The sequence below is a fragment of the Callospermophilus lateralis genome, chromosome 6 (assembly GCF_048772815.1).
Source record: "Callospermophilus lateralis isolate mCalLat2 chromosome 6, mCalLat2.hap1, whole genome shotgun sequence".
In the NCBI taxonomy this organism is placed as follows: Eukaryota; Metazoa; Chordata; class Mammalia; order Rodentia; family Sciuridae; genus Callospermophilus; species Callospermophilus lateralis.
This window is the reverse complement of record NC_135310.1, coordinates 90,761,378-90,789,097: the sequence shown is the minus strand read 5'-3', so window position 1 is coordinate 90,789,097 and position 27,720 is coordinate 90,761,378. Positions and strand designations below refer to the sequence as shown.

Here is a 27,720-nt window from a genome sequence, read left to right as displayed (position 1 = left end):
ATGATAAAAGGAACAATATATAAGGAAGATGTAACAATAAGTGTGCATTTGTCTAATGTAACCTCATAATACATGAAGCATAAACTAATAGCAGTGAAAGGGCATAGGCAATTTTAGATAAATAGAGACTATTAATTATATTTGAAAATTTCAATATTCCACCAGAAAAAAATTACAATTTATTAAGCTAGATTTTATTATTTATTATTAAATTTATCTTAATAAATTTTAAGAATGCCAAACATAAAATATATTTTCTAATCACAATAGAATTAAATTTAAAAATAATACCGGGAAAAATATTTGTCAAATCCTCAAATGTTTGGAAACAATATGTTTCTTAATAATCCATAAGTCAATTAAAGAATCAAAAGGAAAATTTAAAAACATTTTGAACTGAATGGAAATAAAAACATATTTAAATTTATAAGATTATATGCTCATATTAGAAAGGAATAAAAATTTAATGCTAAGAATCTAAACATCTACCTCAAGAATGGGGGCAGGCGCATGTCAATCCCCAAGTAAGTAGAAGGCAGGAGTAACAAAATCAGAATGAAAATAAAGGAAATATTTTTTTAAAAAAAAAACAATAGTATAAGAAAACAATAAGATCAGAAGCTGATCCTTTGCAAATTTTCAAAAAATTGATAAACCTTTAGCTAAACGAAAAGATTAGAAGATAATAATTACCAGAAACTGCAATGAAGAAGGGGATACAACTACAGACCCTATAGAAACTAAAGGGTTTATAGGGAAGTATTATTCACAATTTGTAATAATAAGTTATATAAATGAAATTTGTAAATTCTTAGAAAGTAAAAAACTACTAAAACTGACCCAAGAACAAATAGAAAATCTGTGCACACCTATTCTAATCATATACATTGTATAATAGTTTAAAAATCTTGGTATAAAGAAAAGCCTAGGTTCAGATGGATTAATCCTATCAAATGGCTTCAATTCCCATTAAAATTAGATCAATTCTATGCAAAATCTTTCCAAAAATTGAAAAGTATGAATTTAACCACTGCATTTTATGAGTCTAGTATTAATGATAAACCAAATCAAACAAAAACACACAATAACATACAGGACTTTTACAAACATAAACGTCTGCACAAATTCAACTTAACAAAATGTTAACAAATTGAATCAACGATATATAAAACATGCATGAAAGATTGTTTTTACATTTGAAAAGTAGTTAAAACCTGACATTAATAGAATAAAATACAAAACTATATGATTATCCCAGTAGATGACAAAAAATTTTTCAAAATTAAATACCCATTCATCAAACTAAGAAGAATAATTCCTCTCTATGATAAAGGGTATCTGTGAAAATTTAAAAAGCTTCTAGTATCATTTACTTAGTGATAAAAATTCAATTATTTAGCCTAAGTTAGAATCAATGTAAGAATGTCCACTCATCTTATATTCAGTATTGGATTGAAGGGTCTAGCCAGTGTAATACTGTAAGAAAGAGAAAGTAAAAGCTAAAATTTGGAATAAAATAAGAAAATCCAGAGTTGTTCTTACTTGGCATACCTTTATATGTCTAATACTTAAAGGAAAACTAAAAAAAAAAAAAAAATCCAATATAACTAATCAAGTTTGGCAAGGTTGCACTAATCCAGATCAATGTTCAGATTTCAATATTATTTCCAAATCCTAACAATATTCAATCAAATGAAATTAAGGAAACAATTTTATTTATAATAGCATTAAAAAGAATATAATACTTAAGCATAAATAAAATAGCAAAGAAGTGGTTAATGTATACCCTGAAAACTAAAAAAAATCATTGCTAATAGCAATTCAAGAAGAACTAAACAAAGAGATGTTTTCATGGATTGGAAGACCTAGACCCAGTATTGTTAAGATGACAATTCTTCATATACTAATCTATAGATTTAATGAAATTCCAATGAAAATTAGAAACTTTTTAAAATTAGTGCATTAAAGTTATACATAGTAGTTAGGTTCATTTTGATAAAATCATGCATGCAAAGAATTTTATTTACTCCAATTCCTGTTCTGTTCTACTGACCACTCCTTTATTTATTTATTTTTGATTGGTGCTTTCTACATATACATAAAGTAGAATTCACTGGTGTATTTAAATATGCAGATAGCATGGTTTTGTTAAATTCATTGCACGTCTACTCCCCTTTCGTGTTCTTCCTTCCTCCCTTTCTTTTTTTTCAATTAGAATGTTTTTATTAGAAATTATTGTACATTGACAATATCACATTTGTACCAGCTTATGGGATAAGCATTTCCAATGATTTTATACAAGTCTTCTTCAATTTCTTTTTTCAATGTTATATAATTTTCATTGTAGAGCTCTTTAACCTCCTTGGTTAGATGAACTCTAAATTTTTGTTTTGGTCATTCTGTTGTTGTTTGTTCTTGAGGCTGTTGTGAATGAGAAAGTTTTCCTTGATTTCTTTCTCAGTAAAAATCACTGCATGTATAGGAAATTGTTTTATGAAGGTTGATCTTTTATTCTCATTCTTTGCTGAATTCATTTATCAGTGCTAGAAATCTTCTGGTGGAGGTTTTGCTTTGTTTTGTTTTGGTTTGGTTTGGTGGTTTTTTTTTTTTTTTTTTTTTTTGTCTTTTTGATTGTTTGTTTGTTTAGTTTTTTGGTCTTCTATATGTATTATCATGCCATCAGCAAAATTATACCTATTCGTATCCCTTTAATTTCCTTTTCTAGCCTGATTGCACTCACTAGAGTTTCAACAACTATATCAAATAGAAGTGGTAAAAGTGGACATCCCTGTCTTATGCCTGATTTTAAAGGAAATGCTTTCAGTTTTTCTTCATTCAGTATAAAATTGACTTTAGGTTTGCTATACATAGCTTTTATAATGTTGAAGCAAGTTCCTTCTATTCATAGTTTCTCCAGTGTTAACATGAATGGGTACTAGGTTTTATCAAAGAGTTTTTCTGCATCTATTGACATAATCATATGATTCTTGTCCATAACTCTATTTAAGCGATGAATTACACTTATTAATTTGTGTATGTTGAACCAATATTGCATCCCTAGGATGAAACCCACTTAAGCATGGTGTATTATCTTCTTGATATGTTTTCAAACATAGTTTGCTAATATTTTATTAAGAATTTTTTGTATCTATGTTCATTAGGAATATTGGTCTTTGGTTTCCTTGATGTCTTTGTCTGGTTTTGGTATCAGGGTTATTCTGGCTTTATAGAATGCATTAGGGAATGTTCCCTCCCTTTCAATTTCATGGACTAATTTGAGAAATACTTGTATTAATTAATTTCAGGTCTGATCTTTACTATTTCCTGCCTTCCTCTGATTTTGGAATTAGTTTTTTTCTTAATGTCTTGAGGTGGAGCATAAGCTTATTTATTTGCAATCCCTCTATATTTTAATGTAATCACACAATGCTATAAATTTTCATTAGAACTGCTTTCATACTATCCCAGATATTTTATATGTTGGATCTCTGTTCTTCTTTGCTGAAACATTTTGCTATGTGTCAACAAATTGATCTAAGGTGAGATGGAATTGCAACTAGCCTGGTATATCCAAAATGGCTTAAAAAAAACCTTGAGAACCTGATTTTATCATTTATCACAAAGATAAAGTAATCAAGAAAGTGTGAATTTAATATAAAGATAGACAAATAGACCAATGGAAAAGAATTTTTAAAAACCTCACATTTATATAGACAACTGATTTTCAGTTGAAATGGATAATGGAAATAAATATAAAAAAAACTTCTAGAAAAAAACACAGAATAAATTCTTTGTGAATTTGGATTAGGCAAAATTTCTTAGTTATGACATTGAAAAAGCAATCGATGAAAGAAAAATTATAAATTATTAGTTTATCAAAATAGCTCTTCTTTAAATTCACTAAGAATGAAAAGACAAACCACACAAAAGGAAATGTTTGAAAATAACATATGTAATAAAGGACTTCTATCCAGAATGTACAAATATCTTTAAACAAATTATTTTTAAAATGAGTAAAACAGATTTAAACAGACACTTCACCCCAAAAGATACATGAATTACAAATAAACTTGAAAACTTGCTTAATATAGTAATCATTGGAGAAATGTAAAATAAACAAACATGGGGATATTTGCTAGTTTAAATGTGATGGTTTTATGAGTGTATACTTACGTTAAAACTTTCAAATTATATGCATTATATATGTAAAGTTTATAGCATTTTAATTATACTTCAATAAAACTGTAATTTTTAAATTTAAAAATACTATCACAAACAAAATAAATCAAGCCATATTCTGGGAGCAAATATTTGCAAATCATATATCTGATGATAACGTGTGTAAAGAATACATTAAAAAACTTTTACAACTCAATAAGATGGCAAACTAATTAAAATGAATTCAAAAAATCTGAATAGGCATTTTATCATACTTTATCAAAGAAAATATGAAAGATTAGTAAGTATAAGGAAAGATAATTAATATTAAGAAAATGATTAAAGAAATTAATACTACAATGGAATATTACTAAGTGCACACTAAAATGATTATAAGCAACAATAACTACTATTGGTGAGGATATGTAGAAATAAAAAATTTTATATATTGCTGATGAGAATGTCAAGTGACACTTTGGAAATTGGTTTGGAAGTTTCTTGATAAGTTAAATATTTACCATATGGCTTAGCATTATAAATACCCATGTCCAAGGAAAAATGTAAATGTCATTGTTCATAGCACCATTATTTAGAATATCTAAAAACAGAAAACCAGTAATTTAATAGACAAAAAATCATATACCCATACACATATTAGTCCTCCAAACTAAAAAGAAATAAACTACTCTTCCATGCAGCTGTGTGGGTAAACCTCAAGAGCACTATTTTGAATCAAAGAAGCCAGACCAATATATCTACATGATTGCATGATTCTATTTCTATGGAATTTCTAAGAAAAAGATTAAAACTATAGAGACAAAGAGTGTATCGGTGGTCTTAGGTGACTGAAATATGAGGGACAATTAAAACATTTTAATCCTGTATCATGGTGATGGATGGTTGTACAATTATATAAACTTACTAAAACTTGTTGAAGTGTACATATAAAATGTGTCAATGTTATGGTATATAAATCATGTCTTAATAAAACTGTTAAAAATTTCAAGAGATACCTATACTGGAATTAGATATTTAAGGATCATTAGTATATAGATGATCAGTGTCACTGTAAAGTAGAGAAAACAAACTAGGCAAAGTCTTTAGGAAGAGAAAATATAAGAATATAAGAGACACGAGGAGAAAAAGAATGGAGGGCAGATCTCTGTGAAACAGCAATTCTTAAAAAATCCAAAACACAAAAATGAGAAAATGTGGCTGTAGAAGTAGGAAAAAAAAAACTCAAAGGTTTTGGTGTCTCAGCCTGTGAGTATTTCTTGGAAGCAGGGTAGTTTAAGGAATATCAAATGCTACTGATACATCAAGAAAGAAAAAGTCTGAAAGGTATCTGATGTGATCACCTGAGAATTGCCTAGGGATGAGCCATTTTTGAGGAGCAGGAGGGGCAAGTCAGTCCCAGTGGGCTGCAGTGTTGGGGCAGCAATGGGCTGCAGACAGGAAGTAAAGCAAGCCTGGTTCAGGAAGTTTATCTGAAAAAGAAAGGAACAGATGAAGCAGGAAATGAAAGTGCAAGCACTTAAACAGAAGATTCAATAGCACATTGTGGTTGTAAAGAGGAAAACAGGTTGAAGATTCAGAAGAAAACCATACTCCAATACATCAGTTCCATGAGAAGACAGAAAAGGACAGAATTGGAAGCACAGAGTGAGGGATTAGGATTAAACAATATCGAATAATTCTTTCATGTATAAGAACAGAAGAAAGGATGGTATTATATAAGTGAATTTGTAGATTTAATGGCATTGGTAGAAGGCATTCACGATAGCTTGTGTTTTCCCTGTAGGAAGCAAAGTTATCTGAGAGCAAGAACAGAAGTCATAATACCAAGAATTTGAGGAAAACAGTATAGTTTAAGGATGTAAGATGAGGTTGGTGATCATAAATTTACAATAACACAAATATAATTTTCTCTAGGAGTAGTTAAAGACCTAGGAACAAAAAATAACTTGGACATTTGAATTTGTTGGGGTTGATTCTTTCAGAAAGTTGGTAGGGTAAGAGTGTTTAGAGTAAGAGGGTAACTGAAGAACCAGATCATAGAACTGCACAAATTGGCACAAGGGCCCATATAGGTTGTCTTCCCTTGGATTCCCTTGAAACAAAGTCTAAAATAATAACTTGAGGACAGGCCATTTGGGAGGGGTCTTGGGATACAGGAGGGAGGAATGGGGAGAATATGTTAGGAAATAAGGAGACACTAACTAAAGGGTGCATTTTTGAGCCACTTATTATTGTAGGCAACTGGGGCTGAATTCTACTGGAGACCTCTTAGAACTCTGTGGAAAGCTCCTTGGAGTCCTTCCTCTGTAAGCCAGGAAGGACTGAGCTGACACCTCAATCCACTAACTTATCACCCTTTCCTGGAGAATTTCTCTTAGGAACATTAACTCCTCCCATCCTTTTAGCCTGCCTTCCCATGGCTAAATAAATTTCTTTTATTTAGCCATGGGAAGTGTCCACCACATAGGAACTGTCCACCACAGCTTCAGCTGAAAACCTAAGTAGGCCCAGAGCATGTGGTTTAAGGTGAAATTAAACCAATTGAACAAATAATTGGAGATGATAGGGGAGTTTTTTGACCATGAAAGTTACTTATATCTCAGATTCATTAGTTTATCATCAGTAAATGAGGATGAAAATACACACCTTGTGTGGTTGCTGCTAGAATAAAAAGGAATTCCTACTATGTAAGATCCTTAGTACACAGCCTGGTATACAGTAAGGCATATAGAATAAATACTATTATCTATTTAAATACATATTACAAATATTAATCACTGCCTATACTATTTATAACAAGGGATTAAGTCAAACTCTGTAAAAGAGTTTTACTACTTACCTGACTGTAGCATTTTGTAGGCCAAATCATGGCAATTACGTTTGGAAGGTCATTAAATTGTGGTAAAGTTTTAAAGTTACCTTCATGAGAACAGGTAATTGGAATATCTTAAATATAAACTAATTCCCATGTATTCTCTGTTCTTTGGTTAAGATTGCATGTAAGCTTCCATCAGACTAGAATGACAGATTCCCAAAGAAATATCCACAGATGTTCTATCAGTTTTATTTTTGAAATTTCCCCCTTTGGAACTTATCCAAATATTCAGGAACAATCTAAATGCATCCTACTTTGAAACATCCTCTCATGTCAAGTGAGTTTTCTTTAATTCTAGTTTAAATCTTTAATGCTGCAGTTTTGTTTTTACTCATTTTCTCTTCAGTGGAAAGAAAGGAACAGCTGGTTACTATTATCAACTTTCTTTTGTGTGGAATTTATTAAATATGCAACACTTGGATTTTTTTCTTGTCTGTCTGGACATAGAATGCCCCAAACTTTGCTTTTGTTTATTTATTTTTAATACAAAGAGTGATAGAATTTAAAATAGAGAAGCCTTGCAGATCATCTATCCTAATATAAAACCTGATTAATTACTATAGTTAATATTGTCATCCAGTATTTCTTTTGTACATCTTGTGGTTAATTGCTTAATATATCAATTGCTTAACAATCAACTGAAATGTTATTCTTTTTCTTCTGAATGATAAAAACCCATTGCATATTAATAATATTAATTATTAATCTACCATATGATTTTCCCAATTTATCATTTTCCTTTTAGTTTATTTTTGCCTTGGGTACATGTGAATAGTCTCTCTTTTGAATTGTTTGTTGTTGTTCCATGCTCAGAGATGCATTATCTACCCCGAGTTCTGAGCTATGTTCTCCTATATTTTCTTCTAGTTTTTTAAAGTTTTTAATTCAGCTCTTTACTCCTTGTAGAATTAACTTAAATGCAAGATTGTACATTTATTTTATTTCATTTTTATTATGGTGTATTCTTTTAGCCTTTGCAATATTTTATATCATGAATCTGTTATGTATATATTCAAGAAAGATTAGCTATTAGTGATTGTTTGATAGATACCAAAATGTTCACTATGTAACATTCCTCTGCCAGTTTCACATTCAGAAATATTATTACCCAACTATATTTCTGTTCCTTTAATGACGGGCATTTTGAAAGATTTTGTCTCTTGCTTTGAAGAAATCCAGGTTATCCCTGATCTGTTTTAAAAACAAGTGAGCTTAATGGTTTTAGAGCCCAGGTTGTATACTGAGTGAGTTGAATTGGGGATCTTGAATACATTACTTAATGTCTCTGTCTTCTGTTTCCTGATCTGTAAAATGAAAATAGTAATCCTGTGTTTATCCTGGGTTGTCATAGAATTTCAAGATGCTTGTAGCAGTGCCTGGAACATAGTGAACACTATAAATGTGTTTGATTAATATGATAATAATGAAGTAAATACCTTGTTTTCAGTGAACCTTCCTCGCTTTCAGTGACCTGTTTGCTTTTTACATTAAAACTTACACTTTAAAAGATTCATTGTAGATTTTTTCTAGTCACCAACTTGAAGCAGAGTCTTTCTTGTTTAGCCTTCTGCCATACCTCTTACCCTCTTGCCATATAGCATAAAGCCCATCAGACTATCAACTCTGTTCAGTATGCCATTATTTAACTTTAAAAAGTTGACCACATTCAAGCTTGCATATCTCCTTATAGATACATAGCCCTTTAATATAGAGAAAGTTCATTTTTTCCATCTATAGGGACCATTATTTGTGTGGGGTGTGTGCTGGTGATTGAACCGAGGGCTTCATGCTTGTTAAACACATGTTCTGCCACTAAGCTAATCCCCTGAACCCAGAATCAGTATTCATAAATAAAGAGTGTCTTCATTTTTAATTATATTCTAAAGTTGATAATGCTGTCCATAGAATTACTGTTGTCTTCATATATCAAAAACTTCATTTTGTTAACTTGTGTTCAATATCTTTTATGAAAACATTTATACACTGTATTATTTCTCAGCTGCTAACTATATAGATATATTATTTAGTGCACTTATGAGCTTCCTAGTTGTTATGTTGCTTCTGAGTTCTGTTTTGTTTCATTTTTGAGATCCTGGGTGTTGAACCCAAGGCCTCATGCACGCTAGGCAAACAAACACTTTTCCACTGATCTCTACCAACAGTTTTTGGTCCTAAATGATACCCTCTTCATCACAAATATTCAGTGGAATTTTCTGTGAAGATGGAAATGTCCTAATCTGCACAGTTCAATGTGGTCGGCACTGTCGTGTCTCCTGAAATATGGCTGGGAGAGTTGAGGAACTGAGTTTTAACTTTTTTATTTAATCAATTTAAATAGCTACATATTGCTGGTGGTACAACTCTAAAGTAACTCCTGGGTACTGTGTTTTCAGATCTAACTCCTTAGCTTCATTGTAACTATTTCACTGAACATGATTTGTATAATTTTGTCATATATGTGTTTAGGCATATATAGTCTTACATTCTGGTGATCAAGTTATTTTTACTTCTTTTCTTGTGTTGTCAATATTATAATAATTATACATGTTCTTAGGTGATTGGGACTAAGCACACATATTTCTGTAGAGTGTTTCAGTATCTGATGCCTTCTTTCTTAAAATGGGATACTTGCTTTTTGATAACATTTTGCAAGTAGCAATAATAATGTTCAATGCAAAAGAAAAACAGAAAATATAAAAGAGAGAATAAAAATTACCTTAGTGGCATAAAGCATGTATATTCATGCACACACATACACAGTATAATAGACTTGATTGACTCCTTTATGTATATAATATTTTATTTCTAAATATTTACTGACTGTGCAGATAATATGTTTATAGCTAGAAAGAAATTTTAAAATATTAAACTACTTTTATTTTTAGGCTTGTATTTTCTCAATATTATTTTTAAGATCTATAGATAGACAGATATACTGGTGAATAGATATATGGATAGGCAGACAGGTATTTTCTAAGAACTTTAAATGTTCTCCAGATATGCAGAGTGTGCCAATAAATGTGTACACCTTTCAGACAGAAACCAAGTTAAAAAATAAAAATCAATATAGGCATGTATCATCCACAATGGCATTAGTAGCCATTTTGAATATTTATAACTTTAAAATAATAAAAATAGGTATGGTTAACATTTATTCACTAAATTTTTCTATTGATTAATTAAATTTTACTTTTTATACCACGAGAATTTTCTTATAAAATTTCTAAGCATGATTTTAATGGCTTTATTATGGTCTGTCCCTTGTATATATATACCATAATTTGTTTAATCAGTTCTCTTTATTGGACATTTAGGATACTTTTCTTTTTTTCCTAATAAATATGATGGTGCCCTATGTATTAGTGCCTTAAACTTTTCACCTCTGATTCTTCTTTTGGATACATTCTTAAAAGTGAAAGCACTTCACTCAGAAGTGCTTAAAAATCCTTGATACATACTGCCAAATTACCCTCCAAAAAGTTCTATCCCTTTTAGAGGAACATAAATAAATCTTGTTGTAGTTCCACTCTTTCATCAATTTTTTTCCAGCTTTTCTTTGAACCTTTAAACTTCTTTTCGGTTTTAGAACCTAGATTGTTATTGAATAAATGTTTCTTTTAAGGGATTAACAAACTACTCATTGGTTATAAATATCCAAATAATGTAACTCTCCTGTTTTTTTTTTTCTTAGCAAAGGATGTAACATTTTCACTGTATAAATTGTTTCTTTCTAGGGTGAACAAGGAGCAAAAGGAGACCCAGGACTGACTGGCCTTAATGGACAAGATGTAAGCCTAACTGTCTTTTTTCTAATCTTCTGTTTACATTTTGCCACTGAAATAGTCTATCTAGTGCCATTAAGATTTGACTGCCCTTGGCAGAACTAGCCACAGTGGAGAAAAATTAAGAATCAAGGCAGCTTTTTGGATTTGAGGGAGGGTACAGTGTTTGTAGTTTATGTTTTGTTTTGTTTTTGTGGCATATTAGCAGCACAGTTTTTATTTTTAATTACTTGGCTTTTATATATTTCATATTTGTGCTTACCTTTAGCAGCTCTTTTGTATTTGCTCTTTCTGGTGTATTTTTTTAAGTCTTCCTTTCTCTATTTTCTTTCATCTTACATATATTCTGTAGGGGCCTGTACAGTCACCCTGACTTCTCTCTCCAAATCCCGGTTAGTGAGAAGAAGTGTAGGGAGACCTCTGTATCTGGACTGCTCCCTGACCACCAGTTCCTAACCTTGGAATGCTACAGCCAGTGACATCCCTGCTTCCCAGTCATCTCCTTTCCTTTCCCTCAAGACAGTCATCACCTCCTCCCCTTCAGAATGTCATCCTAGTTTTTAGGAGGAAATTTGAATAATAGCCTAAATCTGGGCTTTCTTCTGAAATATAGTCTCATTTAAAGTCATCAAACTCTCCATTTGCTATAGACATCCTAACTTTACTGGGGGGAGTATCCAAAATAAGAATTTTTTTTTTTTTTTTTAATTTTGATTTCCTTATCTCACTTACATAAGGACCTGAAAGACCACCCTGCCTGCTCTATGAATAAGCTAAGGAAACAATACTTAGGACTGTATCTGGTTCCCTAATGCCCTGTGCATCTTCTATGCAGATGATCATTACAATGAGAAGCAAAGCTGAAGACCAATCCTTGGGGCTAATGGTGGATTAAGAGGGCTCCCTGAGGGAAGCTCCTGCGGATGAATGTCCCTAGAAGTTAACCCTTGTAACCAACACTGGCCTGAGGCTCTAATTTCCCATCCTACCACCCCCTCACACATAGTTTTACTACCTTGTTTAGTTTCCAGAAAGCTCCATTCACATCTAAAATATAACCCTCATTCCTGTTCCTCTGCTCCTTTGAAGTGATTTTCCCACATCCAAGAATGGGTTCTAGTACCAATGGCTTCTATCTGGGGAGTCAGTCTCTCCACCTTAGCACATCTGGACACTGACACATATTTAAACAGACTAGCAGACTTGCCTCCCTACCCATCACTAGAGGTTCTGGAGCAGAAGGTCAGCGCCTAGTTTGTATCCCAGTTCTACCACTAGCTGAGCAAATCACTTCTCAGAGTCTAAAAAAATGATAGACTTTAGACTGACTTACTTCTCCATGATGAAAGTGTCCTCTGATCTTGCATAAAGAAATTATTAAGATTCCAAACTTGAAAAATATGATGAGATTTGAAGCTTCATTCTGGTTTTTTTTTTTTTTTTTTTTTTTTTTAATGCTTGCAATATATAAGGTGCTGTGGAGAAAACAAAACCAGAAAAGTAGTAGGATCCAGAATGTAGGAAGTACTAAATTTGAGAATATCAGTTCTTCCTATGAACACAGGGGAGATAGGATCCAAACTGTGTCTAAGTGAAGATTCATTTTATAATGTGTCCTAAAAGGGTAATTTGGGTTTTTGCCTGGTTTTCTGTTCTTCTTATAGTTTCTCCCTAAAATCAAAGACTATGTCTTAGAATCCCTAGTGTTACCAGAATCCTATGCAGTCCTACTCTGGGGTCTCAACAAATCAGGTCCAGCCACTCACCCCAAAAAAACAAATGAAAAAAGTAATGGTTAAGAGAAGGAAGGGAGCTTTAATCATTGTAGCTATACCAGGAAAACAAGGGCACCCATATCCTTAACTAGCAGACTTGCTGACATGAGCTTCCAGATTATATAGATGAAGGGAGCCAGAAATATGCATCATCCCGCAGGCTTGGCCAAACAGGGATTTGGTTGCCCATCATCTCAGGACTGTTCATGTAGGGCCTTAACATTGCTATTATCTGAGGGTAATTTCAGCTCATCACAGGATGTTTAAAGATCAGACCTATTGTTCCTGGAATCCAAGGTGACTCAGAGCAAAGGAGACAGATGCAAAGTGGAGGTGGAGATGTCAAGATGTTAATCCTGCTTTTAGTTACCCATTGGACATTACATTTGCAGACCCAAATGAAGAGTCTAAGTCCCCGTTACACTAGTATTTAGTAATGCTTGGGGAAAGGTACACAGAGATATTGCAGAGGTGAAAGATAAGATAGATAGGTAAGTAGGTAGGTAGGTAGGTAGGTAGGTAGGTAGGTATGTAGGTAGGTAGATAGATGGATGGATCAATGGATCTACGTATCATTGATATATACATATAAATTTGGCACTTGACCAGAATGAAAACTCAAAAATTATCCAACACTATGACCATTCTTTATGGGAAGGATTTTTAACTTGTGAGAAATATAAGAGCGTCTAAAAGATAAACTGTAGTGTTGTAAAACAAAATCACCTTCTGTGCATGTGAGCTCTCTCAGATACAGAGGCAAAACAAAAATTTTTTAAAGTTTGTAAAAATAATGTTAGAGCTGAAATAATATTAGAGAAAGAATTTTTCCAAACATCTGAGTAAAACTGAAATTTAAAGATTAGGAAATTTTCTTTGTTGTCTGAAATTAAGCTGATAGGCCTTTAAAATTAATCAGTTGATACATAGTATGTTGGAGTACCTACCACAAAGTCCAAATTCTCTGGCTGCCACTGTCTGAACTTCCTATCTGAACAAAACCAAACTTGCTGGGAGGGCCCAGAGCCCAGTGGGCCCTGTAACTATGACCTTTTCTCCCCAGGAGGAATCCTGAAAGAGTCTTTCACAGGCCCCAAACACAGAGGTGCTATTTCTTTAGCACCATAATTGTTTAATGTAGCTCATTAAGAACACTATAAAGCATGACAAAGGACATTAACTTTTCTCACTTGGTTACTTAATTGATATGTAGATGGTGTTATTTTCCTTTGCTTAATTTTGCCAAAGATATTCAGGAGTCATGATCAAGAAGTAAGAAAAAGTAATGAAATTTCTCCTCTTTCTCCTCTACTATCCCTTGATGTAAAGAATCTGATGCTGTATTATTGTACCATCAGTAGTGGAAATATTAATATCATGTTGTAGCATATAAATTGTTTATACAAGAAATTCAAAGTTCAGCCCTTGCTCAGCTTTATGTGGAAGCTAGAACAGGGGGCAATAACATTCTTATTTTCAGAGGCAACAAATGGAGGCTTAGCAAATTAAGCAACTTTATTTTAGAAAATAGTAAAATATGGGCTGGGGCTGGGGCTCAGCGGTGTAGTGCTTGCCTTGCACATGTGAGGCACTGGGTTCTATCCTTAGCACCACATATAAATAAATAAATAGGTAAAATAAAGATATTGTGTCCACCTACAACTAAAAATAATAAAAAAGAAAAGAGTAAAATCTGCCTTTAACCTCAGTGTTTGACTGAAAAGTCTTTTCCTGACTATATTGTGCTACACATCATTGCCTATTTTTTAATGCTAAAATAAATAATAGTCTCTGCAGACTAAAGTAATTCAGCATTTATGACAGTTCACTCTGACTCTCAGTATGCACAGGTATATATGAATATGGGTTGAAGCTATTAAAATGGCAATTTTAATCTGAAATGAAGTCAAGTCATTGATGGAGATTATTACTTCAAATATATTCTATTAGAGTGCTAGTGAACAAGCTTGATGGGCCAGCTCACTCCTTTCTGAACTACTTTCTAATTCACAATAAGTTGGAATGATTTAATATTTCTACGTTCTTTTTTTGATAGTCTTTATTGTAATATATCACATATTCCTGAATGTCAATGTATCTTATAATAATATTTTCTATGCTAGTTTTCCCATAAAATGGACCAGATTACTTCCGAAAATACAAACCTTAATTAAAGAAAGGTATATAGAAGTTCAGTCTCAACAGGGCACTCTTGGCATTTTGGGCAAGGCAATTCTTTGCCATGTGGTCTGTCCTTCAAAAGCAAAACGGTTAGCATCCTTGAGGTTTACCAAATAATATTAAATGCCCATAACAGCCCCTAATCATCTCTTGCTCACTTGCTCTCTCTCGCTCTCTCTTGCTCTCTATGGTATAAGTAGTTTCCTTTTAGTTTAAATAAAGTATATCAAACATACATTGAAATTGTAAAAAATTTAAATTGCTAGAATTTATATTTTAAAATTTAAAACTTCATCTTGATACACAGTCTAGTGTGCAATTAAGTGATTTTGATAATATGAGATGCATTCAATAAACGATATCTTAGAACAGACTTGAGGAGTATTGCATAGTTATCATCATGACCTTTGAAACCAGGCTACCTGGATTCAAGTTCCAGCTCTGCACTAATAATGATATAATTGGCATAGTACATTATTTATTGTTTTTGTCTTTATTTGCACAATGATATGTTAATATTAATGGTACTTACCTCACAGGATTTCGGGGGAGGATCCAAAGACTTATCATATTTTAAGCATTTAGAACAATGTCTTCCACATAGTAAAGAGCTATAAAACAGTTGATGTTATTAAAAACTGGGTTAAACACAGCACATTTAGCTCTAATAGAAAAATCTTTTCATTTATTTGATTTTTTTAAAGTTATGTAATATTAGAAAAGTAGATTTTCATCATTAAGTTTAGTGTTTTCTCTGCATCTTTACTGTGGTCTTTCAAACATCCCTTATCAGAATAGCATTAGATGTTTCTAAAATAATCATGTTAATCTCCTTATACCAATGCAATCTTGTGCTACTAAATACAAAATATCAAAATTACAAGCCCAGAGCTATCCACTGGCAACAGCTGTTGCCAATGCAGGAAGTAAGGTGCAGTTAGTGGAACCTGAGACAAAGTTAATTAATGGGTTAAAAATTTCCACAAATAACATTATTTTGTATCATCTGGTTTTTAAGGATGCTGCACCTCATGAGAAGTAGTTCTTGCAGTAAAAATTTTATTATCTACTTGCTTTTATAATTCCAGTTCAGCTTCCATTTGCCTTTGGATCAGAGTTTCTATCTCCACATTACACATGCAGAATCAGCTGTTGTGCTTTTAACTATCTTTATGTACATGAATTTTATTGAAAACTTTCATAGTAGATACCCATCTTATTCCATCTTAAATTTAGTGTCTGCTCCTTTTGGTGCTTTATGCTCTTTGGAGAGTACTGTGCCTTTTCTCCCCAGCACTCAATAACCATTGATAGTTTCACCAGGGAGAAAAACTGTCCCTGAGAAAAGCATTACTGATTTATTTCTTAGAGCTTATTACAATGCCATGGCCTTAACAACATTGTACTTTGTCACAGAAGGACATGAGTTACATGGGTCCACTTCAATGGCCGTGAAAGTAGAAGCTTGATGAATACAGTGTTTCTCAATTGCATTTTAACCTATGTGAGTTAAAGCACAGTTGTTACCTATCCATCAAACTGAGTATAAAACAGAACAGAAAGAACAGTTAATTATCCCTTAAACTTGTACTTAAAGAATAAAAAGCAACATTTGTTAGGTGCCTGCCATGTACTAAATGTTTTTACAACATGATTTTCATAAGAACTATTCAAAATAACTATTACTTTTACCTATCTTATAGGGATGCTTAAGTAAACTACCCAAGATAATACATAAAATGCTATTTCTCTACTTATTCTCCTGATCTTCATGTTTCTGAAGTCTTAAGACCCTTGTAGAATTGAGCATCCTGAGGAACTGCTCTCTTCACACCTGTAGAAATCTATGATGATACTGAGTAGTTGCATTGTCTTATAAATGTTATTCCTCACCCCATGCCTGGCCATGGTTGACTCAGCCCAAGAAAGTTAGCTGAGTCAACTACCAATAAGTCTTTTCTCTGGAAGTTATACTTAGGATTGATTTATCAGGAAAAAAACCTAAAAATTTTTAATGTATTATTTTATGCCTACAAAATAATATATGAAATGTACATAATGGATGAATAATTATGAATAATACTTATAGCTGGAACATCACCAAATTCAGAAATCATTTTAAGAACTGAAAATCATGGGCTGGGGATGTGGCTCAAGCGGTAGCGCGCTTGCCTGGCATGCGTGCGGCCCAGGTTCGATCCTCAGCACCACATACACACAAAGATGTTGTGTACGCCGAAAACTAAAAAATAAATATTAAAAATTTCCTCACTCTCTCTTTAAAAAAATAAAAATAAATAAAAATCATCCTCCTCTCAAAGCTGCCTGTGTGGTTCTCCCATCCCACCTCCACTCCAGAGTTAGTCATTTTCTTAAATGTTGTACTTACTGCTCTCTTCCATTTTTAGGAATTTTGTTTTCATATTCATGTTTATAAGAAATATATAGATTAGTCTTACATGTTTTTAGATTTTCTGATTTTTGTTAAATAAATGGATCTCAAGGTCTTTATCAGCTATTTCTTTTGCATGATTGTCCTTTCTCTGTATAGTTTTGCATGAGCAAGAAAACCTAAAACTGCTTTTAAATAAATTTTTAGCACAATAAGTGGCACAACCTCCCAGCCAGATATTTAACCCACCTCCCTTTCCCAGCCCACTGCCTCCACATCTATCAGTACTGCCTACCAGTATGTTCCCATTCTGAACATGGCTCTCCATCTCCACTGTCACCACCCATCCCAACCATCTTCTCTCCTGCCCCAAAAGCTGTCATAACCACTTTTCTCTGCTCTCTTGCTGCCTAAAGTATACATTTTACCTTATAGCCAAAGCAATACTTTTAAAATTGTAACACTATGTTATTTTCCTGATTACAACACGCTTATATGGCTTCCCATTGCACTTTTTAAAATTTCCTCTTTCTCACCATGGCCTGCAGTTCTCTATGTGCCATTATCTGTGACCAACCCTACTCTTCTTCACCTGCATGCCAGTGACACTCCTTCCACCTTAGGGATTTTTTTGTCTGCTGTTCCAACCACCTTCATACTTTTCCCCACGATCATTGTATGGCTGGATTCTTCTGAAATAACAAATGTCCCCTGCACACAGAGGCTGTTTCTGACCACCCTACCTGAAGTAGCAGCTTTCCCCTTCACTCATCAGCCTGTGGACCTGTTTGTTGTCAGTCTCCCTCCTCCTATGAGTTCCATGAGGGCAGGAACCTTGATTTTGTTTAAAAAAAAAAAGTTATTCTATTGTTTATTTTTTTAATGGCAAGAAAGTCTTTATTCAAGACTATTGCAGAAGGGGAACTTCAGTAAGGGAGAGAGATTGGGCTCAAATCCAAATACAACAAGGGCACAGGGGCATTCCATAGTTAATAAATAGAGAAAGGGGGCCAATGGGTAGAAAATTCATAAGAGGAGATATCAAGGGTGGGGTGATTCTTGGATGACCTGATATAAGAAAATTCTTACTAAACATAGGCCAGTAACTTAGATAGCAAAGAAAGAGGATGACAAACAGATATTAAGGGTGGGAGATTTTTCCTAAATGGACTCAGCAAGATTCTTGCTATAACTGGCCTGAGCATGCCAAGGACAGAAAGTGGGGTAAAGTTTAGAGCTCATTGACAAGAGGGCTGAGGAAAACCTGATAGAAAGGAGGTTATGGAGAGAATATTTACCAACTTCTGATTCTTTTATTTCTCTAAGACAGTATTATCCAATAGAAATATAATGAAAGCCACAAATTCAAGACAAACATATATTACATTTTTTAGCAGCCACATTAGAAAAGGCAAAAAAAAAAGGCAGTTGAAGCTACTTTTAAAAATATATTTCAGTTATTTCATTATATTCAAATGTTGCCATTTCAACACATCATTGATATAAAATTTATTAATGAAATATTTTACATTCTTACAGCAAATATTAAAAACCTAATGATATTTTACTTTCATAGCACATCTCAGTTCAAATAGTCCCATTTTAAGAGTTCAGAGCTACCTGTGCTTAGGGCACTGTAATGGACAGTGTAGATTCAAGTCTAGAAGAGTGAGTGCACACCAGTTATATAGTACATGTTTATTGGATAAATGGATGAATGGATGATAAAAATCTATTCCCAGAAATGACGATTGTCTTCCCCCATGTAGTTAGGATATGCTGCTGCCAAGTTTTACTCTGAAAACATATATGATTTTGGAAGCAATGGATATGTCAAATAATAATAATAAATCTCAAATATATTTATTTATTTATTACTCTTTATTTTTGTAACTATTCCAGAATAATGATAGAAAAAATATATGTAACTATGGTTTTTATTCACAAAGCATTTATACAACTATACAAAATCTTTTGGCCAATTAGATGTTGTTTTCATTCATTAAAACTTTTTTTTTAATGTATAAAATTCAAGTTTCCACATGCTCTCTGCAACAAGATTATTTTAAGTATCTGGTTTTCTTTTGTTTCCTTCTATCCATTTCTGGTTTTGGATTGAGTAGCTACAGATGCTGGCATTTGGCACTATTTATTCACTACAAAATGTCAGGGCAGTAATAGCTGGATCCCTGAGTGAGCCGTAAGACACTTGGATTTACTATGCGTGGTGTGGCTTCAGAATATTTCCTTTTTCCATCATTGTTCTTCACTCACCCAATGTGTTAAATTAAAGGATGAAGAAAGATTTTTCTTTCTATTTACCACACAGTGAGGATATGTCTATCTAACTTTCTTTCCATTTACACTGTGAATACTTTCAGCTGTAGAACTGATCTCCTCCAGTGAAATCTATTGTGGCATTCACGAAAGCTGTCATTTCCAAGTCAGATCAACTAAATACCCATGAAAACACCAAAGAGTCCAGAGGATTCATGAAAATATTTATCTGATATTCTGTCTATGTCTTTTGTAGTCCCACTTGATATCTTTATAAATCCAGGTTTTTAAAAAAGAAAGGAATTAGAACAGTAAAGCACACTTTAAAACAGGAAAGGGATTACATTTTAGCTCCTGCATTGTGATTGACAGAAAAAGAATGCATCCTTCATTCCTTTTCCCCACAATTAAATTTCTTGATAGAGATGTAAAAATGTTTTTGATTTAACTCTTGAATATTTTGGCAAGCTTTATAAAGGCCAAATCAATGCTAAATCAGAGGTATTTACAACATCCACAAATTTAATCCAAAGTGGATACTTAAAAGCTCATATAGATCTAAATGATGTTCTCCCAGATGGTGAATTAATGTCATTTTAGCAGGAAGCAAAGTTGCACAAATATGCAGTATTGAGAACTCGTGCTGATTTAATGTATCTGTACCCACCACAGCGCAGATGTTGCTTATCATTTTAGTGCCAGTTGTCTTTATTTTTCTCTATACCACAAAAGGAAGAATGGGATTTGGGAGTTCAGTAAATTATGATTTATTTTGTTACTAATGACTTGTTTGAAATTGAATCTTTCTATGACCTGTATTAAAAAATCATATTGGTTATCTTCTTTGTGTAGGGTTTGAAGGGTGACTTGGGTCCTCGTGGTCCACCTGGTCCAAAAGGAGAAAAGGTATTGTATTACCAAAAATGTGTCAACCTTTTCTTAAGAAAACATCAGAAACCTGTGCAGTGACTTCTTGTTGATACCATTTAATTGCCAAAAACATTTTAAAACTAACCAAAGACACTAAAAGCATATCAACAATAACAAAGCCTTTTGGTTCATTTAATTAGTTTGAAGAGACTAAATGTGCAATTGCTAGTTGACTTAACTGGTGTTTATGAGATTTCCCTTTTCTTACCCTTGCTTAACAGCAGGCTGTAGTCAATCTTAAATTAGCAAAGGTGTCTTATATTGGGGAACTCAGCCAACAATACTGAGCTGCCACCATAATTGTGAAGCAGGTGGCTTTGGGAGTAAAGAATCTAACTTGAAATCTCAGTCTTAGTCTAAATGCTCCATTTCCTGCCACATTTTCCCATATGCTATTTGTTAATGGTCTATTGGCAGTAACCTTGAAAAGAGAATTAAGGAATAGTACAGCAAGAATCGAGTTGAATAAAGTCATTAGGCGACCTCAACTTGATGAAAATTGTTAATGTGTATGTTTTGCACTGTATTTTGTTCTCGGCTTTCAGCACATTTAAAAATCCTTATCTATCTTCAATATTTATCTCTGCATCGATGGTGATCTTGTACATTTGTTCTTAGTGACTAACTTAAGCTACAGCAATATCCCTTAACAATTATCAATTATTGTAATTCAGTTTCCCCCCCTCATACCAAAAAATGAAAACAATTTAGTAAGTCTTGACTTCTAAGTTAGCTAAATTTGGTGAGAAAAAAAAAAGAAGTTAAGGCTACTCTCAAAAGGAGAATACAAAATTCTAGTGCCCTTTGCCATACAGGATAGACTTATGAACCCCATAATGTTCAACTAAACAAGAACCATAAGCAAGGATGTTCAGTCAGAATGATTGAGAGTTCTTATGAAATACAGTTCCTGAGACAATAAGCACAGAAGTGACACAGTGGAAAGTAGTGAACTTTTAAATTAACCATTTTTTAAAAGATTTTAATGCTTCATTAACATATACACCTGAAAATTTGTATTCATATAGATCAGCAAATTTCATCATTTGAAAATACATAAATATATGCAGAGCCTCTTAAATATAGGCAGAGCCTCTTACAGTTGATGGCAAGGGCAATGCCAATTCAGCAGAGCTTAGAAGAGGCCGTGGGAACTGTTTCTTGCAGCTGGAGGCATGAAGTGGGGAGATCCACTTATTATTTCTGCTGATCCTTATACTAACTTTGTCAGAAAAATTATCTGTCACTGTGACACTTCCCAGCTGCTCCATTGGCAAGTAACCATATTTGAAAAGATGTTTTTTCCTAATTTTGAATTAGTAGTCAAAAGAATAGAAAATTAGATTATTTTAGCTTTTCAAAACAATCTCGGCTGCTGCAAAAAGCATGTGGGTGCATAAGGCAATTTTTATATCATGAGAACTAAAGGACACATAATAAAATTTTCATCATGCAGAGACTTTTATCAAGATAAATTCAGTTTTTCTGTCCTTCAATATTTACCTACAGGTATTGCTTCTATCCACTCAGAAACTTACAAACAATGTGCAAAAGAGGGATTATGATAATTTTAACTTTCTTTCATCTATTTTAGGGAGACATGGGGCCTCCAGGACCAACATCCTTAACTGTAAGTATTCTTGAATTCAAAATTTAAAATTGAAATCTATTACTCTGCTTATTATTTATACCACATCATGGCTAAACTAGAATTTGAATCACAGAGTTTTTTAAAAAATGAGAATGACATTAGAGTACATCTAGCCAAACCTCCACATTTTAAATATGGGGTATATTCTCTTAACAGTGAAGTACTTAACCTGAAGTCATACAGGTAGTTACTATAAAAGCCTATAAATCAGTATCTACCCTGAGCAGTTTTTCTGTCTTCAAAGAGTTCATAATTGTGTCCCTTAAATGTTTGATTAAGTATTCTTTTTTAAATAAAAATTTTATTAAAAGTAAATGGAAGCAAAGTAGTTCTACTTTGTCTGAAAACTATAAAGGAACAAAGCAAACTATAATTACCCAAACTCTACCTATTTAAGCTGATTGTTATAGTCCACCATGCCTGTCTACTACCATTGTTATTTTCCTAGTTGATTTATTCCTAAGTTTCCAAATGGTAAAATGGTGATCAAAAAACCAGATGTGTTTATCATGTGAACATAATGGGATTGTTCTCAATTAAATGATCATCATCATTTATTAAGCATTTAATCATAAATATATAATGGTTTTATATTTAGATACAATTTAATATTATAAATTTTCTTCAGAGGCCAGTGATTTGGTCTAAGATTTGATTCTAAGCTTGGTAGAAAAGAGTTTTTTATTTTTATTTTTATAAGATCATTTGTATCCTTAGGTCTCTTGAATTTTATGTCAATATTACCTAATGACATAAATTAAACATTAAATCATTAGCATTCAAAGTTCTCTCCTGATTATAGAAGTACAGGCTTACAGAAGTCTTTCTTTAGTCTGGACAGATTCTCCCTGTCAGCAAAGCACAGAAACTCAAAGGCTTGGTGATTGGGATAACATTTGTATTTTATCTTTGTACTTGAAAATTCCATTATGAACAGTAGGCTAATAATGTCTTATTCCAATAATCTGTAACTTACTTGGGAACAACTAAATTCAATTCACAAGGGTATTCTATAATTTAAGATGTTATTTTCAAGATATGAATAAAACCTATTTTACATGAAGTTTTACCTGCATAATACTTCAATTTTTTTGTACTTTATGGAATTAAAAATATATATTTGGCAGTGACGTAGAGGTAAGGCTGCTCATTTCATTCAAAACACGTGCCTGTTTTCTTCAGCTAAGTTACATGCCCAACCATTTCACTTAGTTGTTTGATTTCCTAGTAATTTTCAACTCATGTTTGAAGACTACTATGCAATCTGTGTACCATTTCAACTGAAATTTAATTTTGGCCCTTTGCCAGAAAATTTCAATGGACTTTATCTACTCAGTGAGTTTTTCATAACAACTGATTTCTTTCTGCCAAGGAACACCTTTATGGATATCTCTTTGTACAAGCTATTTTTTATGTTTGTCAAAGATATGACAAGGCAAAAACACTATGAAATTAGTAAAGTAAAATGTTAATATTGTTTGGGGACTATTATTGTACATGCTTACCGTTACTTCCTTTACTAACATAAATAATTACTGTTATCATAAAATAGGGATGAACTGAAATGAGTAAAGATATACCATTTACTAAATATTTAGTTGACCTTATAAACAGCTTAATATAATTGAAGTCTGTAGTAATTGTTTTTAGAAAGCCAAAGTGACTGACTGAACTTAATTTGGATTTAATGAGATGGTGATATGTAGAAGTCAGTAAACTTAGAGTTAATCCATAGTGATTCTCAAAACTGTTGTACACCAAAATCCACAGGAGAGCATTAAAATACACAAATATTGGGACTCTACCCCCAGAACCTTTAACTCAGTAGATCTAATGGGGAACCACTACGTTTTAAATTTTCCCAGATAGATCTAAAACTGCATCTGGAGTTGAAAACCCTGGTTTGTAGAAACTATAATGGAATAAGTTTTAATCTACCTAGAAAAAATTTTTAGACCATTGGAGATGTCTAATTTTCTTTTCAAATTTAACTTAATACATGGTAATGAAGAAATATTTCTTTATTACTTTCTTTCCATTAGGGAGGCATCCCAAGAAAACCAATTTAAGATTGAAGCCTGCTTGGTTAAGTAGAGGGGATTAGGGCTAGGAATATGCCTTTAACTACAGCCTTAACTCAGCCATCCACATATGTCAGCAGGCGCAGCTGTCTTAATACTTCTTAAAACTTGGGACTGGAGTGTAGCTAAGTAGGAGAGCACTTGCCAAGCATGTGTGAGGCCTGGGTTTGATCCTCAACACCACATAAAAATAAATAAATGAAACAAAGGTATTGTGCCCACCTGCAACTGTAAAAAAAAATTAAAAATACTTAATGCTGGGGCTGGGGATGTGGCTCAAGCAGTAGTACGCTCGCCTGGAATGCGTGCAGCCCGGGTTCGATCCTCAGCACCACATACAAACAAAGATGTTGTGTCTGCAAAAAACTAAAAAATAAATATTAAAAAATTCTCTCTAAAAAAATACTTAATGCACATAGGAGCCACTCAGTGGTCTTGTTCAAATGAATATTCTGTAAATCTGGGGTGAGACTTGAAATTCTATATTTTTAGCAAGTTTCTAGGGAATGCAGATGATGCTGTTCCTTAGATAAGACTTTGAGTCATACTGCCTTGTTTCGTAGATCACTGGTTCTCCATCTTCTTAGTTATCTTCTTTACTTTATGGTCTTTCCAGATTATTATAACAACAAAACATTAAGGAATAGGCTCAAGAACAACCTTGTGAATCTGTAAGCAGAATATGTAGAAAGTAGTTTATAAAACAATGTCCAAGATTCTTCCCTAAGTACTTTTTTTTTTCTTTTATAAAATGTCCTCTAGAAATATGGCAAGAAGAAATGAAACTCTTTTCAGCTTAGTAGGAAAAAAACAAACAAAGCTATGCTTGCCACCCAAAATACACTTCTATGTATTTCTTGCTAGTCATATTTTCAGCAAACACAGCTGGTTGAAAATACAAAATTTAATCAAATCACTTTGATTTCTTTTCAACCCCTTTTTGGAAGATGCCAAATTTACTAATTAGTTTGGTACTAAATTAACTATTGTATAAACATAGTATGCTACTACAGACACTTACAATAAGTGTCATTTTGAAGTTCTAAAGAAGTAAATATAAAATTTTCCTACCTGATGTAAGTTAATTGACTGATCATCCTTTCCTTATGATTTTTATATATCAAACTGATACCCATTTTAAATTAACAAAATATGTTTTGTTTAATTCTAAGTGGTAGTAGTAATAGCCATAGTAATAATAATTCTACTAATAATAACAACAAATGGTACAGTGTTTGTGTGTGTGTGTGTGTGTGTGTGTGTGTGTGTGTGTGCTGGGCATTGAACCTAGAGCCTTGTGCATGCTAGGCATGCTCTCCACTACTGAGTAACACCCCTAGCCCAATAGCAAACATTTATTAAGTGCTCCCTATGTGTTATCTAAACCATTCCTAAAGCAACCCTGTGAGACATAAAATGATTATTACCACATCCCATGTAAGTGAATATAGGACCAGAGAATCTATAAGCCTTGCCCAAAATTACAGAGATGATAAGTGGCATACCCAATATTCAAATGCCTGACTAATGCTAAAACTAAAAATTTTAGCTTCTACAGCAAAAATTATTTAAAATCAAGGTTAAAATATAATAATATGAACAAAGTGTCAAATTATTACAAAAATTAACTTTTTTAAACTCAACTTCCTTTTATCTGGAAACTGATCTTTAGAAATAAAGATCTTGGGCTGGGGTTGTGGTGCAGTGGTAGAGCATTTGCCCCACATGTGTGAGGTACTGGGTTTAATCCTCAGCACCATATAAAAACAAATTTAAAAAAAAAAGATATTTAAAAAAAATTAAGGTTATGCCATAGGTGGGTGGTATGTGAGCATGTGATGCAGGGTAGCAGGGGATAAAAGCACGCTGGGGCATGCTATCAGGGTAGTATGTTTAGCTCAGAGTATAAAATTCAAATTAAAAACTACTTAGAGATTATGTAATGCACAATATCCACTATGTATTGGCTATCTAAAATAAACCGTGGTTAGTGACCTGCAATATTTACTTCACGTTTTTTAACAAACAAAAATATTATTAAATGCTTGTTCTTTCTTTTCATCCTGAAAGAGCTACAATATTGGTTATGATGTTAGCGTTACTACACATTTACCTCAAGAGCTATGCAGCTAAAGTAAGATGTATACTATGCATTTTCCTTTAAACAGTGGTATTCTTTTGTAAATACATGTTTGCATTGTTTTTCCTTATCATACTGTTTTTGAGCTTTATCCATGATGCTGTAGATGAGGCTCATTCTTTTTAACTGGTCTATAGTCTTCCAACATAGAACCATACCACTAGGCATTTTTATACTGGTAAATATTTGGGTTTCTTCCATTTTTTTCTTTTGCTAACAATGTACAATAAATATATTTGTGCTTGCCTATCATGCACATGAATGAGGTTTTTTTTCCTAAGTTATAAACAAGTGAAGTCATTTGGGCAAGAAAGTGTATCCTTTTCCAGTTTAGCAAAATGCTACCTGATTACTCTCTCCAAAGTGGCTATGCTAATTATCAAAACTTTTAACAGTTTAAGAGAATTCTCACAGAAATCACATCTCCCACAATATTTAACATTCTTAGACATTTTGGTTTTTAAAACCCACAGGGCCCAGAACTATAAGCACATATTGGCCCTCAAAATATGAAAAAAAGGAAACTTTACAAATTAGTGGAGGATTGAACAGTTGATTTTTCCAAACAGCAGAAAGATACATCCCTTTCTCGTAATATTTTTGTTTGTGTATTGGCCTTTATTTGCAACCTTACTAAAAATATAGAAATAGTTCTAATGGTTTTTCTATATAGCCTTGTATTTACTTTGGATAACCCCACTATCCTCAAATTGTGACCATCTATCTCTTCCTTACAAGATACCCATTCCTATTACCCAGTCTTTTCCTTGGCCTTGATATGGAGGCTCTCAAGTTTCACATTAAGTGTTTGTCCTTTTGTTTGTCTACTCTGAGGGTGGTTTAGAGAAACGTGAATAAAGAAGATGGTAGTATTGGACTTTCTCCATATGAATGCTCTAAAGTTTTATATTAAGCATGGATTTGCTTCATTTTGTTCATTGGGTTTTTTTTTGTTTTGTTTTGTTTTGTTTTTTTGATTAAAGAAATGTTCCTTCTGTTTCTGGTGTGCCCGAAGTTTTACCTGGACTAGATACTTTGTAGCTTTCTCTGCATCTATTAAAATCATTATATGTTCTTCATCTTGAATACCTGACTGCTATAAACTGCCTTATATATCTTCTGAGAGTGAACCATCCTTGCTGTCCTAGAATAAACTCTACTTGTTAATGATGAATATTTTACCACATTCATGAAGGATATGGAATTGTGGTTTAACAGTTTCTTTTTCTTCTCTTTCCCATTCCTTTTATTCCCTTCCCTCCCTCTTTCTCTTTCTTGCTTTCCTCTGAGTATTTCATAGTACTCTCTTATACAAATTATCTCCTATGTGCAATGCCCCATCTTTCTTAGGCTGTTTTCAATATTCTTTTTCTCATTGTTTTGTAGGTATTTGATTATGATGCATCTAGGTGTACTGGCCTTTAAATTTGTCCTGATAATTTTCTCAAATTTGCAAATTT

At 32.9% G+C, this 27,720-nt stretch overlaps 1 protein-coding gene across 1 annotated transcript in view; it reads left to right on the top strand.

Moving 5' to 3' along the window:
- Col19a1 (collagen type XIX alpha 1 chain) overlaps positions 1 to 27,720 on the top strand; it is a 296,753-nt gene that overhangs the window by 105,839 nt on the left and 163,194 nt on the right. Inside the window, exons 11-13 of the mRNA XM_076860052.2 lie at positions 10,786 to 10,839; positions 20,311 to 20,364; positions 21,983 to 22,018. Of these exons, the coding sequence (XP_076716167.2) occupies positions 10,786 to 10,839; positions 20,311 to 20,364; positions 21,983 to 22,018 (144 nt within the window). The remainder of the gene's footprint in view (positions 1 to 10,785; positions 10,840 to 20,310; positions 20,365 to 21,982; positions 22,019 to 27,720) is intronic.